The following is a 19,127-nucleotide window of genomic DNA, read 5'->3' as shown; positions in this document are numbered from 1 at the left end:
CCCTGTCAGCCCCGTAAGCTATTGCACTGGAAATGGTAGGTACATAAAATCATCTGTAATACCCAATAGGCACTGTTTTACTGCAGAAAAAAGTCTGTTATTGTACTATTATGTTAAGTATGTGTACGTGTATCTAGAAGTGTTTCTTTAATTGTTTTAATGCATAGAAATGTCCACTACGTACTAGAGACAAGCATTTATCTGACAGACTGACCTTAGAACCCAACTTCCTGGCAGTGTTCTGACAAACATACAAAGTCAACCGAGAACCCGTTTGGGAACACACTTCTTTATACTCCAGGGACTGCCCGGAGTGTGTTGTTGGACAAACTTGACTCAATGAGAACTTTATGAACACACCAGCCTGTGTGATCACGTGGTCCCGAAGGGATCAGTTATCAGGCATCAAAGAACAAAAAATCATATCATTGACTGCACACCTCCACGATACGATTACCGAAGACAAACGGGTGCATAAGCAAATGTGGCGAAGAAAGCTGATGGTGCCCGGCTATCGAAAGAGATAGTGTCTGGGGTCTTAAAGGCTTGAAGGTGAACAAGCGGCCATCTAGCTCAGAAGCAATAAAGCCCACATGGAAGAAGCACACCAGCCTGTGCGATCACGAGGTGCCAAAGGGACCAGGTATAAGGCATCATGCAAAAAAAAGAGTATATATACCATAGTGAATGAAGGGGGAAGTGCAGAGTGGAGACCCAAGGCCCATTTGTCGGCCACTGGAGATCCCCTTACAGAGAGGTTTAAGAGAGGAGATGGATGTGTCAGGGTGCGATGTAGTACCGATGAAGAACACAGCTTTCCCCCAGATCCTGGATGTTTCCTCCCCCCAACTACCATGATCTGAATTCTACTTTGCAGGACTGGATAGGGCAGAGGTTATACACTGGTGCATATGGGAGCTAGAGGCACAGGGAATCCAGGGTGGATGATACTTTCAGGACCAGGTGTGTGAGGGGTGATACTGGGAGGGTAGAGGGTGAGTGTGTTGGAAAGGGGGAACTGATTACAAGGATCTACATGTGACTTCCTCCCTGGGAGACGGACCACAGAGAAGGGGGGGAAGGGAGACTCCGGATAGGGCAAGATACGACAAAATAACAATCTATAAATTATCAAGGGCTCATGAGGGAGGGGGGAATGTGGAGGGAGGGGAGAAACTGCAAATGGCTTAAGTGGAGAGCAAATGCTTTGAAAATGATTAGGGCAAAGAATGTATGGATGTGCTTTATACAGATGATGTATGTATATGTATGAATTGTGATAAGAGTTGTATGAGCCCCTAATAAAATGTTTAAAAAAAAAGAAAAATAGAATTTTTAAAAGAGAGACAATGAGATCTTTATGAATGCGATGGGAATAGCAATATGGAAAACCATCTCCTAAGAGAGCAATCTTCCCTCTTTTGAGGAAAAGGTAGGCAGGGTGTTTCCAGGCATAGAAAAGCCACGAAAGGAAATTGGGAAAGGGCTTGAAGGACTGCTGCGGTTGACAAATGGAAACGATGCTCGAGTCGAAGTAAAGAGCTGACCTTTGTTGTTGTGTAAACTCTCTTAGTTGGATGCGGACAATTATGAGAATGACCCAGCATTAGAAAAGATCCGCCAAGAGAGGAACTACTCCTGGATGGACATAATCACGGTGTGCAGAGAGCAGCTACCCGACTACGAAGAAAAGGTACGGAAGGGAAAATGATTTGGAAGGAAAAAAATCAATTGATCCATTAGTAATCAACACGGGACTGATTTTCTCTCCTTTCTTTCTGTCTCAATCTAGATTTCCTCCCAACCTCCTACTGACCTGCTAGAAGGAGATGGCAGTTTGTCCTTTCTCCCCAATATTGTGGAAGAATGGGCACACAATTATTGCTACTTTCCCTTTAATGTTTTGCAGATTCATCAGTGAAGCCACTTGGTCTGGGAGTTTTTACTAGTGGAAGGACTTTGACTATGAGTCTGATTTTCCACAGTCTGAGACAGAATCTTTAGTGAGCACACACACAGCCTCATCTTTTTTCGTTTTTTTTCTGAACTGCTGTCCTTTGTTTGTCAACCCAAGGCCTAACACATTGCGCCTTTAGGGCAGCTCCTTTTAATACATGGGGAGTGCCCTCTTCAGACTCATCAAGTTCTTGAGGGAGATATAATTGGTGTCTTTCAAAGAATTTGTTCATTTCATTTAAATTTGCAAATGCATTGTCTTAAAGGTATTCAGCTGATTCTCGGTGAGGGGAAACCAGCGCCTAACACGACCATGGGTTCATTAGGCACAACTGTACAGCTGTAATATATAAAGATCATAGTAAACTCATAGGAGACAGGAGAGAGTGAAATGAGGGAAGCAGACACATTTCACGGCAGCATGCTTACCTCAGCCCTTGGTGGTCCACGTGGGGATGCGGGAGGAGAGGGCAGGAGAGAGAATTATTTCAACCAATCCTTATATATCGTTGGGGACATGATTGCAAGTAACCACACACGTCACAGGAAGGGGCTGTACATTAGGCATACGCATCACAGGAAGGGGATGAGCTAGGGGTGTACACGCAGTAGGAAAGGGAGGGACTAGGGGTACACATGTGACAAGATGGGTGGACCCTAGGCTCAATATGGCAGCCTAACCTTGGTCACCCTTGAGTGCGCTTCACCTCCCTGGGCTCTCCTTCAGTGAAACAATCTACTGTCCTTATCTGAAGGGAGAGGGCCTTACTTAGAGTGAGACAGACTATACAGTCTAGATGGCTGATAACCCCCAGGGAGAATAACCTCTGACCTGTTTTCATTGCCCTCCAGGTGTAAAGCCAGTTACCATGTGTATTAGACTACGTTCTCTAGAGAGATAAAACCAGATTGCTGATAATTTTATATATACATTTTTAAAGATAGTTAAATATATAACAAGAAATGAACTGTTTAATTATATAACTATAGATACATAATACGGGAAATGAACAGTTAAATTATAAACAGAGAGATATATAAAAAAGAAATGCACAGTTAAATTATAAAGCAGTACAAATGGCTGAGTGCAACTCACTCTCATGAGGGAGTTGAGAGACACTAGCAGTCCTTCATGTCTTTTTTTTCCCTTTCTTTTTTAATTTTTTAATAAATCATTTAACTGGGGCTCATACAACTCTTATCACAATCCATACATACATCAATTGTGTAAAGCACCCTTATACAATCGTTGCCCTCATCATTTTCAAAATTCACCTTCCACTTGGGTTCCTGGTATCAGCTAATTTTCCTTTTTCCCTCCCCCTCCCTCTCCGCTCCCTCCTCCCTTATGAACCCTTAATAACTTTTAAATTATTTATACTATCTTACACTACCTGGTGTCTCTCCTCACCTACTTTCCTGTTGCCCATCCCCCAGAGAAGAGGTTACATGTAGATCCCCGGGATCAATTCTCCCTTTCTACACCCCCTTCCCTCCCGGTGTCGCCACTCTCACCGCTGGTCCTAAGGGGTTCATCTGTCCTAGAGTCCCTGTGTTTCCAGATCCCTACTGCACTGCTGTGCATCCTGTGGTCTAACCAGGTCCACAAGGTAGAATTGGGATCATGATAATTGGGGAAGAACAAGCGTTCAAGAACTAGAGGAAGGTTTTGAGTTTCATTGTTGTACACTGAACCCTTAGTGACTCATCTCCTTCCCACTTCCCCTCTGCAAGGGATGCCCAGCTGTCTACACATGGGCCTTGGGTCCCCATCACGCACTCCCCTCATTCACGGTGATATGATCTTTTTTCCCCCGCCTTTGTTGTTTGAAACCTGGTTCCCTCGACCCTTCATGATCGCACAGGTTGGTGTGCTGCTTCCATGTGGGCTTTGTTGCTTCTGGGCTACATGGCCGCTTGTTTACTTTCAAGCCTTTAAGTCTCCAGACACTATATCTCTCAATAGCCAGGCACCGTCAGCCTTCTTCACCACGCTTACTTATGCCAACATTCGTCTTCAGCGTTTATGTGAGGAAGATGATCAATGATGGTTTTTGTTCTTTGGTGTCTGCTACCTGGTCCGTTCAACACCTTGTATTCACTTAGGCTCATTTGCTTCTTCTCTGTGGGCTTTGTTGCTTTCGAGCTGGATGGCCGCTTGTTTGCTTTCAAGCCTTTAAGACCCCAGATGCTATATCTTTTTGATAACTGGGCACCATCAGCTTTCTTCACAACGTTTGCTTATGCACACGTCTGTCTTCAGTGATCATGTCGGGAAGGTGGGTATCATGGAATGACTGTTTAGCTGAGCAAGGTCCTATTGTATTGAGGGAGTGTGCGTAAGGAGGCCCAGTGTCCACCTGCTACCCTACTACTGAACCTGTAAATATATGCACATAGGTCTATTTCCCCCATAATCATAAATATATTTACATATGTACATGTTTGTATTTAGGCTTCTATGTATGCCCTTTGCTTCCTTTCCTCTATTTCCTTACACTTTCCTCCTGTCCCACTACCATGTTCAGCCTTCATTCTGGTTTCAGTAATTCCTCTCAGTTACCTTGCCCTTGGTCACTCCCTACCAGTCCTTCCATCCCCTCCCTCCACTGGTTTTGAACCACTCGTTGTTCTCTTGTCCCTGGGTTGGCCAACACCTCCTCCCTTCCCCTGCCTCCCACACTCTCATGTCCCTCCGGAAGCGTTGGTCCCATTATTTTCTTCTCACATTGTTTGTCCAGCCTATCTTATCTAGGTGGGCCTGCAGATATAGTAATATGTGCATAGAAATGCAGATGGCTTTGACAGCACCTAAGTGGCACATGAGAACATGACATCGACAGCAGCAACACCGAGGACGCTGACAGAGAAGCCACTGACATACAAAATTTAAAAGAGAAAAAAAAGTAAAAACAAAACAAAAAGACAGCAAAAAAAATTCTGTTAGTAGTTCGAGGTCTGTTTGTTTGCCTTTAGGAGTGTTTTCCGGATGCGTCTGGTGGGGTGCCACGTCCTCGTCCCAAAGTCCATCCTTTATAATCCCTCGGGATCTCCTTGCTCTGCTTCCTCCACTGCTCCATTGCATGCCCCCAATGCTTGCCTCAGTGTGGTGGGGTCAGCTCAGTCGCACATGCCCCACCGTGTCTCAGGTGCTGTCCCGTGTAGGGTCATGGGTCGGTGCAGGATGTCGCATCTCACAGTGGGGTCCTCTCTGTACAATGGGCCCTTCGAGCCGGGCTGTCGTCCTCTGAGCTTGGTGGGCCCAGGTGTGCTCCGCTCCGTTCTTCCTCCTTCCTTTGCTTAGTCCTTCAAGTCTTGAGAGCCACTAGGTAGTCCTCTGTAGAAAGAGAGAGCTAGGCTATTCCAGCCCAGGCAGCAAAAGCCAGGCAGGTCACCAACTATCAGCCAGGTCACCAACTGCCAGTGCTCAGCTCCGGAGATGTTAATTTCATTCATGTGGTCTTAAAGGACTCTCAACTTACAGCGACACAGTCCACAGGCTAGGTGTCCCACAGGTAGTGTGTCCTTTAAATTGAGGAAAAGACCAAGCAAGGCAGCGGCACACTAGTCCGATGATTAAAGAGCGAGAGACAAGAAAGGTGAGGTTCACTGAGCCACTTATCTCTTCGCCCTTCAATCAATCCCACTTGTGTTTATCGGGCAGCTTGGCACAATAACACAATAAACTGTCTCACCATGTGTAGCAAGCAGTATCTTAGGCTTAGCATTTATATGGGGAAAACAACTTGGGAGAAATCTTCATGTATCCCACAATTCTCTATTGCCCCTTTTCTCTCTATAATTTGTAGTCCTCCCATCTTATTCTTGGTACTGATAATTTGTCTCTTTTCTTTACTGCTCAGTCTATTTCAACACTTATCAATTTTATTGATGTGCTTAATGATCCAGCTTTCATTGATGTTTCTTCAATATATTTTATTTTCTATTTAATTGATTTTTAAAAATAAATTGTTTTCTTGAGGGCTCTTACACCTCTTATAACAATCTATACATCAATTGTATCAAGCACTTTTGTACATATGCTGCCATCATTTTCAGAACATTTTCTTTCTATTTGAGCCCTTGGTATCAGCTCCTCCTTTTTTCCTCCCCCCTACCCTTGAGAACTCTTGATAGATTAAAATTTTCTTATATTTTGATGCTGAAGTCACTGATTGAGGTTTCTCTTCTTATTTTTTTTAGTTCAAAATACTTTGTAATATATGTTCTATGACTCATTGGGTTTTATTAAGATGTATCTTATTTGGTTTCCTATTATTTAGAGATTTTTTGAGAAATCTTTTACTGTCACCCGAGAACATGCTTTTCTTTATTTCCTGCCTTTCTAATGACATTGCGTTCTTCATTTGTGATGTTCTCAATGTCATCCTACAACGCTGTAGAATCTTAATCAAGTATAGTCAGTAATGCCGCTGACCACCACCCACATCTTCTAGTCTTAGGTACTTGTTCATCGAGTTCATTGGTCACACATTCCTTGTCTTCCACCATTTGACTTTCCTTTCTGTTGCTCCAAGGAAGAGACCCACATCTCGTGCTTTGATAATGGCTTATAAGCTTTAAAGATTCTGGCCACTACAGAACAGAAATACTAAAATATTATTAGGCATTTAACTGGAATGTCCCTTGAAGCCACGGCCACAATTACATCCCGTTTTTTTACCTTGTCCCCGCCCTTGGGGGGCATCACTGATAGGTATGTGTTACCTTTAACCCTTTCAGGAGGTGGTTCTTTGTCCAGCCTTGATACATGCACATATTAATCTTCTCCGGTAAACATTGGGTTGAAGTCATCTGCATGCCCCTGGAGGCTTCTGTCTGTGCCGCTAGCTCTCCCCTCTCTCCGAACGACTCTGACTTGCAAACTTTAGCTGTCGTGGTCTCCTCAGACTTTACCTATTCAGGGTGTCTACTGGGCCCCTTGTCCCTGAACTGCTACCTGGAAATCATCTCCAGGTTTTAAGGTGTAGCCATTGTACTCCTGCTTCATTTGTTCCTGTCTTCTGAGGATTACCCTTTCTTATCTCCTGGTGTCCAGTGTCTTGCAAACTACTAACTCATATCTTTTGTGTGGGTCTTTCAGGGAGGAAGGTATTTCTGGTCTCTCTTGCTTAGAGGTGGGAGGACAGGATTTCTTTTTTTAAGCTTTCAATTTTATGGTTATTCTTGAAGGCCCATTAACAAAGATGAGAAAAAGATGTACAATGTAGAACATTTTTTAATAGAGCTAAATTTCTTCAATATAAAGGACTGCCTTTATTTTTGAATTGTGACCTTCTTGGAAATAAAACAGCTCTTTTATGACATTATAATGACAATGATAGTTATTTTTAGTATATTTTCTTCCCTAGCAAACCTTGGCCACCATCATGGTTCCCAACATTTGTTTTAAATCTCACTGAGTTAAGAAATATTAAACTACTGCCTTTGGTTGCATAACTTGAGCCTGTTCACATGCTAATTAGACATCTGGAGAGAACAGTGGATTGTCCACCACGGGGTCCATTTGATAAGCATGGGCCAGACTCCAGGTCTTCATAGTTCTGTGTCCCTTCTACTGAACCCACCTTGAGGGCTCTGGCTCTCCACCCCACCCCACCCCTTCTTCATCCAGAAGCTCGAATTTCCCCTTTGTAGTTGTTAAAAAGAAAACAAGATAAGCAGGTAAGCCAATACCACCATATTGTGCTAAAACAAAAGTGGCCTAAGAACACGGAAATTGTTTGCTCTAATTCCTCTTGGGTGGCTTAGTTCCTTACTTTGTTTTAGATCCGCCTATATCACATTATTCTCACTAGTCAGAGGCCAAATACTGCAATGCCACACAAAATTATTTCATTTCCTACTGAGCGCCCTAATAATCTATCAGATTCTCTTGGAGTCAAATTGTGTGATTCTTACTTGGAATATTAGATAATTCAACCTTTTTTTTCCGTAAACATTTTAAGATTTAAACCCAAATACTACATCACCTAGACAGACCAATCCATGTTTTTTCTTTTTTATTTTAACAAAATGATAAACCTACATCTATCTGGAAGAGCCACATGTAGAGGAGCCGTTGCACTGCACTGGGGTTTGTCCTCCCCATTCGATTCATGGAATCTGGCAGGATCCTGCACAAGCAGTCCATTTCATCTGGCGACATGTGTTGTCAGATGATCTCCTTTTGGCGATGTTAACTTTGGTTAATTGCTTAAATTGGTATCTACCAATTTTTTCAATTATAAACCTTTTTTTTTTCTAACTCTTGAGCCAATAAGAAACTTGTAGAGTTGCTTTTAGACCTGGAAATGTCATAATTTTCTTTCAAAAATATATTCAGTATTGTTAGAAAGGTTTGGTGATTCTTTGCTATGTCAGTTATTGATATGATGGTTGAAGGTGATTTTCTAACTATCTAATATATTACATTAGCTGTCTATTATAGGAAGAGCTTTTCCACCATTCCTATTTATTTATCCTTGAAGTGGGCTTACAGATTCTCATTTTAGTCATTGGGCCATAACCATCCTTGCCATTATGCATTTTCATGTTTAAATTGGCCCTGATTTGGCAAATGAAAGTGGGCTCCCCTCCTTTTGACGTGTCCCTGGTCATTTGTATAAGTGTCTACTTATTTTTTGGCATTAAGTATTCCAGGCACATCTTCATATTTTTCCTGACCTAGCTATCCCTGGAATCAGTTATCCCTTCTGGTACATATTGCTGATATTTAGAAATTGAACTATGCCACTCCGGTGTCATTTTACCTAGTTTCTCTATTCCTGTCAAAAACTTTTCTGTGTACATGTATACACATTTTTGTTGTTGTTTTATGGACGAGTAGAAACTGATAGGAAGATATTTTCATTGCATTGCCTTAATCTGTATTTGTGTATCTTTTCTTCCCACAGTGAGGACTCTAGGTATAGACATATCAATATTCTTACTCATTTACTCAATACTACAGTATCTTTCTTGAAGTACTATTGTTCTCTGGGGTAGAATAATATTTGTACACTTACCGGTAAGTTCATTTCACAACTACTATTCAAATGTATGCACCCACTACTAAAGTTTGTCGTATAGTCTGGGCAGTTCAATTCAAAGCAGAAGAAAAGGTCAATTCAAAGATTATGTTTTGGGATTCAGATAGGTAAATTATCTTTTTCTTGTCATTTGGGTGAATGCTTATACAGAAAACTGGTTTTCGATTCAGTAATTCATACACACTCTGATTGATGACCTTGATTACAATGCCCAGTAATTCACAACATGCTTCCCACCTCCTCCCTGTGTTTCCCATCTCCACTCATGCTCTTCTATCCTTCCTGGTGGCTGAGCTATTTCCTGGGAAAACGCCACCCTCTGCATTTTGTGTGGTTGATTGTTCTACGAAGTACATGCCCCCTGGATTCTCGCTCACCTTCTAGATGTGTCTCTCATGTGATGGAAAGTTCTGCCTGCAAGGTGACTAGTTTCTGGCCCGAAATTGTCTCAGGGCCATCGTGTCAAGAGTTTGGCCAGTCTGTGTCAGGTCATTTTGTTGTGAAGTAGGTAGGGGTTTATACTGCAGATCATCCTTTTTATATTCAACAACTACACTACACATCAGAGCCCTAGTAGCGGACTTGAGCCATCCCTGCCCTTTGCTTTCCCTCGCCGGCTCACAGAAGCCTGTCCTCTCCCTCACCCCAGTCAGCCCCCGGCTGACCTCCAGCCTCTTGCTTCACCCCGGAACAGTCACAATGGTTCTTGGGGCATGGAGCCTTTGTTTTCCGTTTTCCTTTTTGGGGTAATTAAACAATTTCATACCAACTTGATAAATAAGTTCAGGGTGGAGTCTAGTCAGTCAGGTCACGGCCTGGTGGTCCCTCCTTGTAGGCACGGCCTTCTCATGAGAAGGGCCTGGGAACCTCTCTTGCACGCTCTGCCTTTACCTTCCTGCTGGCAAACTTTGCTTAGACATCCCAGAGCACTGGGCTGCGGCCACTGCCATTGGATCTACGCAACTTTGCACCCACCAGCCTGTGATCTTCCTGTATTGTGTATTATTCCATGTGGCTCTGTGAGTCTGAAGAGAGACTCAAGGACTAATACCGGATGTATGGGCTAATATGAGACATATGGGCTTAATCTGGACTGGGATGCTTTCTTGATATACAATTACTCTTTGATAGAAAGCTCTTTATTACACATATCTAAGTGTCTCTGGATATGTTTCTCTAGTCCACCGAGACTAGCACACCTGTATAACAGTGGTCGCATACAGTATTTGTGCTTTAGTGATTGGCTCTTTTCTCTCAGAATCATTTTCTCCAGGCCCTTCCATGCTGTGGAGTGCTTGATGGCTTCCTCCTTGTTTGTCAACAACCCACAGGATTCTGCTGGGTGTGTGTGCCAGGGTGTATGCATCCATTCTTCCACTCATGGGCACGGAACACATTTCCATGTGCTTGTTCTGGTGAACAGTGCTGCTGTGCGCATGGCTGTGTATGTGTCTTCTTGCACTATGGCTCCTCCTCCTCCCTCTCACAGGCCGTATACCCTGTAAGGGATTGTTGAGCAAATGGAATTTTTCTTCAGTTTTTTCAAGTAGTTTTGCAATCTCACCAGCAGTGTATGAGGATTCCGATCTCTCCACACGCTCTCTAGCAGCCATTGTTTTCTGCCAAAGGCAGATAATCTTGGTGGATACATGGAAGGACCCAGGACGTTAGTCTGAAACAGTGGTTGTCAACCTTCTTAATGCTGAGACCCTTTCATACAGTTCCTCATATTGTGGTGACCCCCCCCCCCACACTAACCCTGAAATTATTTTTTTTGCTATTTCACAACTGTTTATTTTGCTACTGTTATGAATCATGGGACCCCTGTGAAGGGGTCGTGACACATAGGTTGAGAACTGCTGATCTAAAGAAACTGTAAGAAAATTCCAAACTGCAAAAAAAATAAAATTCCAAACCAGCAGTGATGCCAGGAAGGTTGAGCCAAGAATTTTCCCCATCACAACAGTTATTGCTCAGGCTGCCCCTTGAGAATTTCCCCCACCCTGAAGTCTTTGCCTTGCTTCCTTTTGTCCCCCAAACTCAAAGCACATTGAAAGAGAACATGATTTGAGGTCTCTGAGGATGCCAAGCTGCTCCTTTGACAGGGTGTAAATTGAAGAGCGCAGAATTCTTTGAGGAATTACGTGGAAACGTTACCTTCAGAAGTGTGTGGACTTAAATGGAGTCTGTGATGAGGAAGAAGAGTGTCGCATTTTGACACTGTGTTTCATGCAGAGGACTAGGATTTTTAGCAGCGCCCTGACTTTGGTGTCTGTTTAGTCACATTCTCTTCATTCTTGCACGCACTCTGCTTTTGTTGTTGTCTCGCCTTTTCCAGCATATTCAAGAAACCAGTACATCTCAGGTCATAGAGATGTTCCTCGTTGCTGTAGACAAGCGCATCATTATGTCGCTATACGGATGATCACCTATTCTTTGATTTTGGACATTTGATTGTTTGCAGCCTTTTAAAATGACAAATCATACAGGAATGGCAGCTTTGTCCATCTCGGTCTGCGTGGTTGGAAGTACAGCTTGGGAATACACTTGTAGGTGACGGCTCAACCAGTAAATGCACATGTAGTGTGTAGAGAGTGCCAAATTCCTCTTCTTACGGGACACACCAGTTCTCACTACTTCTACCAGTGTCCGAAGACGTCTGTGTCCTATAGCTTCAGCAAGAGTAAGCTGCCCACAATGGAACCACTTCGTAGTCTGATAGGTTAAAAAAAGAAGTACTTTATTTTTATTAGTAGTACTGATCTTAAAATTTTTTTAAATAGTACTGATTTTCTAAACATTTATAGACATTCCAGGTGTTTTTTTAATATATAAATTTTATTTACTTCAGAATACGGAGGATGATTAGATATTACCAATGCAAATATACTAGAATGTTAATGTAGAATTTAGGTGAAGTAAATGGATATTCACTAGAAAGTTATTTTAACTACTTGCCTATATGCTTATTTTTTTCTTATTTTATTTTTTTACCTATATGCATATTTTTATTTTAAAATGTCAAGGGGTGGTGGAAGACACTCTGAAAGACACAGACATTTCTGTGAGCAAATAGAGTGTTTATTGGGACAGGGAAAAACCTTCTGATGTGTGCTTCTGCAGACCTTGTCATGCAGTGACAGTGACTAGGGGTTGTGACCATGGCTGCTGGAGCCACAGTGTCTGGGTGGGTGGTCTGCCCCTTTATTAGGGGGTGACCTTGGGCCACTTGCTTAGCCTTTGTGCCTCCATTTCCTGATGTTTACAATTGAGGTTATAACTGTGACCGACCTCAATATGAACCTACCTAAACATTTTAAGTGTTTAGAGCCTTGCCTGGCACCTGGTTTGTGCCATGTAAGTGTTCATTCATCCTATTACTATCTTGATACATTTCATAAAATGTTCTCACGCTTAAATCTCTTACATTTATATGAGTGATAATTCCTAGCAAGTACCATGTTCATTTCTTTTTCTTTTCCCGCTTGTTTTATTTCCCAAGACGCTTCTGCCAATGTTCGTTTTTATAGGAGACAATTTTCATTCCCCTCAGTTGTGGTGTATTTAAGGTTAGCCCAGTGGGTGGAACTCTGGTAATTTGCATGGTTGGTCTCCAGTAAGCTTAAAACACTTTTTCCCCTACTCCAGATTAAAATATTTTATGAGGAACATTTACATTTGGATGATGAGATTCGATATGTCTTGGATGGGAGTGGTTATTTTGATGTAAGAGACAAGGAGGACAAGTGGATCCGGATTTCCATGGAGAAAGGTGACATGATAACTCTCCCTGCGGGAATATATCACCGTTTCACACTCGACGAAAAGGTAAATCCCCCTTCTCTGACTTGCACATGTACAGGTTTCAGAAATCTTGACACAGCCTCTTACACCACCAGCTTTGCTCCTTGAAGCTGACTGAGTTCATGAATGTGGTCATCGCTCCTGACTTGCATTTGGAGTCAAGGAGAAATCCAGGCCGAGGGTGTGGTCTGTGTCTGTGTCTGCTGACTGGGGCAGCGGTGTACCTTATGTTAACACTCTGCTAGTTGGTTGTCTCCGCCTCGTATTCCTGGTTGCACAGGACCACACTTTTAACTGTACTCGCTGGCCAAGAAACGCTCAGCATCTGTTCCTGTAACTGAGGGAGATTTTCCAACTCATATTTTGTCATTAATTCTAGTGGTACGTATTTGTGAGGCACTTGACCTGTTGCATCTGACTTTGACTTTGACTTTGTCACCAGCAGTAGAGCAATGCAGTCATTTAGATCAGCAACAAAAACCAAAAGGTAAGGCAAGTCTTGTGTTTTCTGGAAGTAATTTAAATTACTTCTAGAAAACCTAAGAGTACAGGATAGTCTTTGTTACCAGATTCTTAATTTGTTTTCAAGGTAGTAGCAATGAAATGTTTTAAGTAGCTTTTTAAAATAATTTTCAGTATTTTCACTAAAGAGGGAAGGAGGAGGGGACTTTTTCAGGCTTTACTGGATGTATGTCAGTCTCACTGTGGTATTTTAAATAGTTTTGTAAAATAGTTTACACATGTAGGGTCACCCTAGCCTGCAGTAACTGGGATTGGAAGCATAGACTTCTAACTCAATAGTCCTGAAGTCCTTCCTGGACAGATGTGCTTGGGGTCCACAGTGAAGTTTCCCTCTTTCTCCTGTTCCCTAGCCACCCAGTGTCTCTCCCTGGAGGTACATGGTATTACATTAATAAACCTTTTCAGTGGGATATTTATGCATATTCAAGCAAAATAGTTATTCATATTCCTTTTTTCATATTCCATGTTTAAAGCATAGATATCAGCAGGCATAACATATAGTTCTACATGCACTCTTTGCATTTGATATAGCTTGGAAATCACTGTAGATCAGTATATCAGAAGCCTCACTGCTTATTTACAAGTGGATTGTAGTCCGTTAGTGACGATACCCTCATTTACACAGCCAATTATTTGTTACAGTGAATGGATCATCCCCAATGGGGGGTGCATGCATCATTCACGATGTTTTGTTACTACAAATGGTGCTGTAATAAATAGCTATATACGTTTGTCACTTTGCACTTGTGTAAGTTTATGAGATAAATTTCTAAAGGGCTGACAGTTAGATGAAGAGGTATGGGCATTTAAATTTTGAGAAATGATGTCAAATTTTCTTCCCTTGCCCGCCAGCAACTTAAGAGGGTCCCAGTGCTAGTTCTTTGTCAATGGGACCAATGAGGGGACCGTATTCAGTAGGCACTCTGCTGGGGTCTCCTCTCTCCCTAGGCTCCAGAGCCAGTTCTCAGGTTCTTGGGTTTTGTATAGAGAGTATAGAATCAAACGCGGAATGTAAGTGTGTGCCTGAGCATAAGGATTAAGATTAACCATATCTTCTGATACTAACGTTTGTTCAGAGGATAAAATGTAGTGAACAATGTTGAAGACAGGAGATAAAAACAATAAGGAGTGTTGCCTTAATAGATAAGTAGATGGTCCTCTGTTTTAATAAAACACCAATCTGTTCGTTTGTCTTTCAGAACTATGTAAAAGCAATGCGGCTATTTGTTGGAGAGCCAGTGTGGACCGCCTACAACCGGCCTGCTGACCATTTTGATGCTAGAGAACAATACATGAAGTTCTTGGCACAGATAGCCTAAGGGTGCTCGCTGATAATCCAGCAGAAAAACACCGATTTTCCCTTTGCCTTTATTTTAGATTTAGGGCGAGGTTATCTTTCTTTTGCAAGATTATTTGATCACAATTTTTTTATTATTGATCATTTTATTGGGGGCTCTTACAGCTCTTATAACAATCCACACATCGATTGAATCAAACACATTGTACGTATATTACAATCATTTCCAAGCATTTTCTTTGTGCTTGAGTATCAGCTCCTCTTTTTTCCCTCCGTGCCCCACCCTCTGAGCCCCTGATAAATTATAAATTATTCTTTTTTTTTTTTTTGGTTCGGGGATCGTTTGGTGGCCTTTAGGAGCGTTTTCCAGTCCAGTCTGTTGATGCACCATGCCCTGGCCCCAAAGTCCACCTTCAGCATTCCATGGGGACCTTGCCGCTCCATTACCTTGCTGTTCCGCTGCACTCCCCCAGTGCTTTGCCTCGGTGGGGTGGGATCAGGTCAGGTGCAATTCCCACACTGTGTCTCCGGTGCTGTCCCCTGTATCGCCCTTAGTCACTGAGGGGCACCATGTCTCATAGTGGGGCCAGCCATTAAATTATTCTTTTTCATATCTTACACATCTGTCTCTCTCCACCCATGTTGAAGAATATTTTTAAATGACTAGTACAGTTGATTTTGACATGGACAGGACTATGAAAATCTAGTCAAACCCCACTTGTTTTCTCTCATTAAAACAAGAATCATGGTTCTATAACCCTGTGTGAGTATATTCATTCAACTTTAACCTGAATGAATCCTTAGATCCAGAAAATCCAGAATTGCTACTTAGCAATTTGGGGTACATGTCTCCCTAATTTGGTACACAAAATGTCAAATGAACCCTCTCTTTCAGAAGGGCAGCTAGTCACAGTATGCTCTTAACTACGTATCTGCATTCTCTGAATAGTCTTCTTAGACTTTAATCCAGATATCAAACAATGCCTCTTCTCTCTTAATAAAAACATTCACTAGGTGGCGTAACTAAAGAAATATGGTTTTTCTCCCCAAGTTATGCCTGAGATGGAGAGTGGACAGGGAAGCACCTCTCATTATGGGGCACACTTGCAATTGCTGTGCCACTTCCTAGTTCAGAATAAAGTAGCTGCCTTACTTTTAGGATCATGGTTGTGAAGGAAACAGCTCATGTCACCCCACTTTTTCATTGACCTGAAGGCTAAGGTAAAACCTTCACAAAAATTCCTCTGCTCCCAAGCAACCCTCCCCCCACCCCACCCCTTTTTTTGGACAAGCCTCACCATTGAACTTGGCCTTTGTTCTGTCTAATGCCACCTGTGCTTTATCATCACTTGAATGGAATTCCCAACCAGTAAACATCCTTAGGGTAAACTAGTTTACACTTTTCCTTACCTGAGAGGACCAGTAAGTTGTTCTCTCCAGAGCAGGTGTGTTTATCTTTTCTTTCCCAGGGAGGCTTAACTGAAGACAAGATCCAGGGGAGAGTCATAAAACGGGCTGCCTAAGAACTGTGCTTAAATCCATTTTATTTTTGCTCTATCACTATTGCTTACCTAATGCTATATGCATTTTTAACACGCTTTTTCTGCTTTCTTTACCCTGCTTTCTTCCTGAATGCTGTAAAAGGCTCGACCAGAGAAACACTGGCCCTGCAGCATGACAGACTACACCTTCTGATGGCCCCTCTGCAGTTCGGGCTTCCCTGCTATAATAAAGGCTTCACATAATCGGATTTGGACACTGCTGTGCTCTTAATTGACTCAAACCCATAATGGTTGTCGTTACCTTATATTCAGATGTATACCAGAGGGCTTCATAAAATTCATATGAATGTTTTTAGGTCTCACGTAGTATTTTTACCTCGTACTCTACACCCCCCCCTTTATATCTTTTTTGCAATGGTATATGTATTTAATTTAAATGATATCTATGTTATTCCATACACCACAGGCTTCACAATCTTGAGAGCAGAAGAACTAGATGATGCCCAACTACCACTATTGACCTTAATGAAAGAGATTATTACATTAAAAGATCGTGAATACAGTGTGAGAGAAATGCGAAACTAAAAATTACTGGTGGAACCCCAAGACTGTGCGTTTAGTTATCCTTCAGACCCAGAAGTGAGCTTACCCTTGTGACTTCATTCTTCAGCCAAATAATCGTATAAGGAGACAAGAAGCGCAAACCTGATAGAGACTCTGTAGAATGATGAATAGTGTGAGATCAAATGGGCAGCATTTCATCAAGGACAAAGTTCAGAAGGCGGAAAGGTGAAGAAAACCAAAGAAAGCAACCCACTGCCATTGAGTCAGTTCTACCTCCTAAGAGGGATGGAAACAGGGAGGAGCTGGACTGAGAATCAGGGATGTGCATTGGGATTACGAACAAAGGCAGGAAACAAAATGTGTGTAAAGGAATGGAAAATTGATTTGCTATAAACCTTCACGCAATACAAAAGATAGGTATTTTTTTTTGTTGAATGATTTCTAGAGAGTGTGAATTCGAAAGGGGGAACCAATTACAAGGATCTACATATAACCTCTTCCTGGGAGAAGGACAACAGAAAAGTAGGTGAAGGGATACAGTGCAAGATAGGAGAAAATAACATTAAATTATCAAGGGTTCAGAAGGGAGCAGGGAGGGAGGTGGGGAAATGAGGTGATGCCAGGGGCTTGGGTGGAGAGCGGATGTTTTGAGAATGATGAGGGCAATGAATGTACAAATGTGCTTACACAATTGATGTATGTATAGATTGTGATAAGAGTTGTATGAGACCCTATTAAAATGATTTTTAAAACTTTCTAGATTGAATTTACCTCCTATCTAATATCTCTTTCACAATCAAGCCTTTAAACCTTAACAAAAAGTTAATCTAGTATCTACTTCGCAGTTCTGGGGTACAGTCCACCCTAACTTTGTTATGTAAAACAGCAGGTCAACCTGTTTTAGAAGGGCAGTTTGCTCTTAAGTATGTGTTTAATCTGGTAAGAAATCTTTATGTTGGAACTAATGCTTCATCTCCACAATGCTTTTGATAATCCATTTCCTATTGCACAGAGGAAACCCAAGCATTAGATATTTAAGTAAGCTATTTCTGTATCTTAGAATTAAAATAGGAGCACGAATCATGATGATAATATAAATATCCCAGGATTTTCTTTTTTATCTTATCTCCATAATTAAACTAGGTGCTCATCTACTGAGTTTTGGCTTTTCTTTTATGGCTCAATTTCTAAATGGCCATTTTAAATGAAACACGTCTATTTTGAAGGACTGAAAAAGTGATAGTCGTGTTCCCATCGGGCCCTGGGGCCGTGTGTTATGCATTGGGCTGCTGGCTGCGCGGTCACTTTAAACCCACCCGCCATTCCTTGGGTGGAAGTTGAGGCTGTTTGTTCCTGTAAAGATCCATAGCTTCAGAAACCCTAGCAGGGTTGCTCTGGTGGAATCAACTCCATGGCAATGGATCATCACTTGGCATTGTCTATTGGTTAAAATGGCCTTTTTCAGTTAAGATCCACAGCGCTGTTCGACTCCATTCCCTGCCACAAACACTAATGTCCCGGGGCTGGCATCTTGGTGATTCGTATTCTACCTTCACACTCCTGGCGTCTTCTTGCGGTAGGGCTTCTCTGATTTCTTCCTACCAGCGTTTTCACAGATACCTTAAAGGCACTTGTATAATGTAATTCTACTGTCTTAGGCTGGGTTAACTAGAAAAACAAATCCAGTGACATTCACATGTAATTACAGACCAAGAAAATTACCTGGGCCTGTCCAGCCCAAGTCCACACTAATGCAGAAGTCCTTCTCAGACTCGTGCAGCCACATGCAGTGATGCAGGAAGACCCTGGTGGCTGGTGGGTGCAGCGTCCTGTGGACCCAAGTCAGTGGAAATAGGGTAGTGCTCTGGCAGCTCTCATGATCCATGGCAGAAACCTAGCAGGCAGGACTAGAGAGGAGAGACGGTGGGCCTCAGGGCCCTTGCTTATAAGAAAGCTACACCCCTAAGGACATGGCATCAGCGTTTGAGCTGATTGTCAGGTTTGGCTTCACCCTTAGCCAGGAGTGTGTAATTGACATAAAAGCATCTTACTAACCCATCTACCAAAACATTTTAAGTGAATGTGGTGAGAGTTGAGTTTTGTGCCAACTTGGCCCAGCCAGTTCTCCAGTGATTTGGCAGTGAGGCCTCCCTCATTGTTTGAGTTTTCTAAAGAAACAAAACCATAGATACTCGTATATGTGTAAGTAATAATCATGTCAAGGACATGGCCCAGCCCCGTGTAACTCAAGTCCCTGGGTCAGATCCTCGCTGTGGGCATTCTGGACTTAGGCAGCTGCCAACTGATGAAGCAGAGAGGAAAGCGGGGTGCTCACAGGCCGGCAGGTGCAGTTTCATGGACTCAAATAGGGCAGGAACATGCCACGGTCCTGCAGCTGCCAGGGGCAGCGGGCCTCATGGCCAGCCAACT

General features: G+C 42.5%; 1 protein-coding gene across 1 annotated transcript in view; it reads left to right on the top strand.

The window, feature by feature from the left end:
* The window catches only part of LOC142454943 (acireductone dioxygenase), a 41,871-nt gene extending 24,016 nt beyond the window's left edge, over positions 1-17,855 (top strand). Inside the window, exons 2-4 of the mRNA XM_075556380.1 lie at positions 1,574-1,693; positions 12,657-12,836; positions 14,534-17,855. Of these exons, the coding sequence (XP_075412495.1) occupies positions 1,574-1,693; positions 12,657-12,836; positions 14,534-14,653 (420 nt within the window). The 3' untranslated portion in view covers positions 14,654-17,855. The remainder of the gene's footprint in view (positions 1-1,573; positions 1,694-12,656; positions 12,837-14,533) is intronic.
* The last annotated feature ends 1,272 nt before the right edge of the window (positions 17,856-19,127 follow it).

The sequence above is a fragment of the Tenrec ecaudatus genome, chromosome 8 (genome assembly GCF_050624435.1).
Source record: "Tenrec ecaudatus isolate mTenEca1 chromosome 8, mTenEca1.hap1, whole genome shotgun sequence".
NCBI lineage: Eukaryota > Metazoa > Chordata > Mammalia > Afrosoricida > Tenrecidae > Tenrec > Tenrec ecaudatus.
Note: the sequence above shows the minus strand (reverse complement) of the source record. Positions and strands in the feature narration are given on the sequence as shown.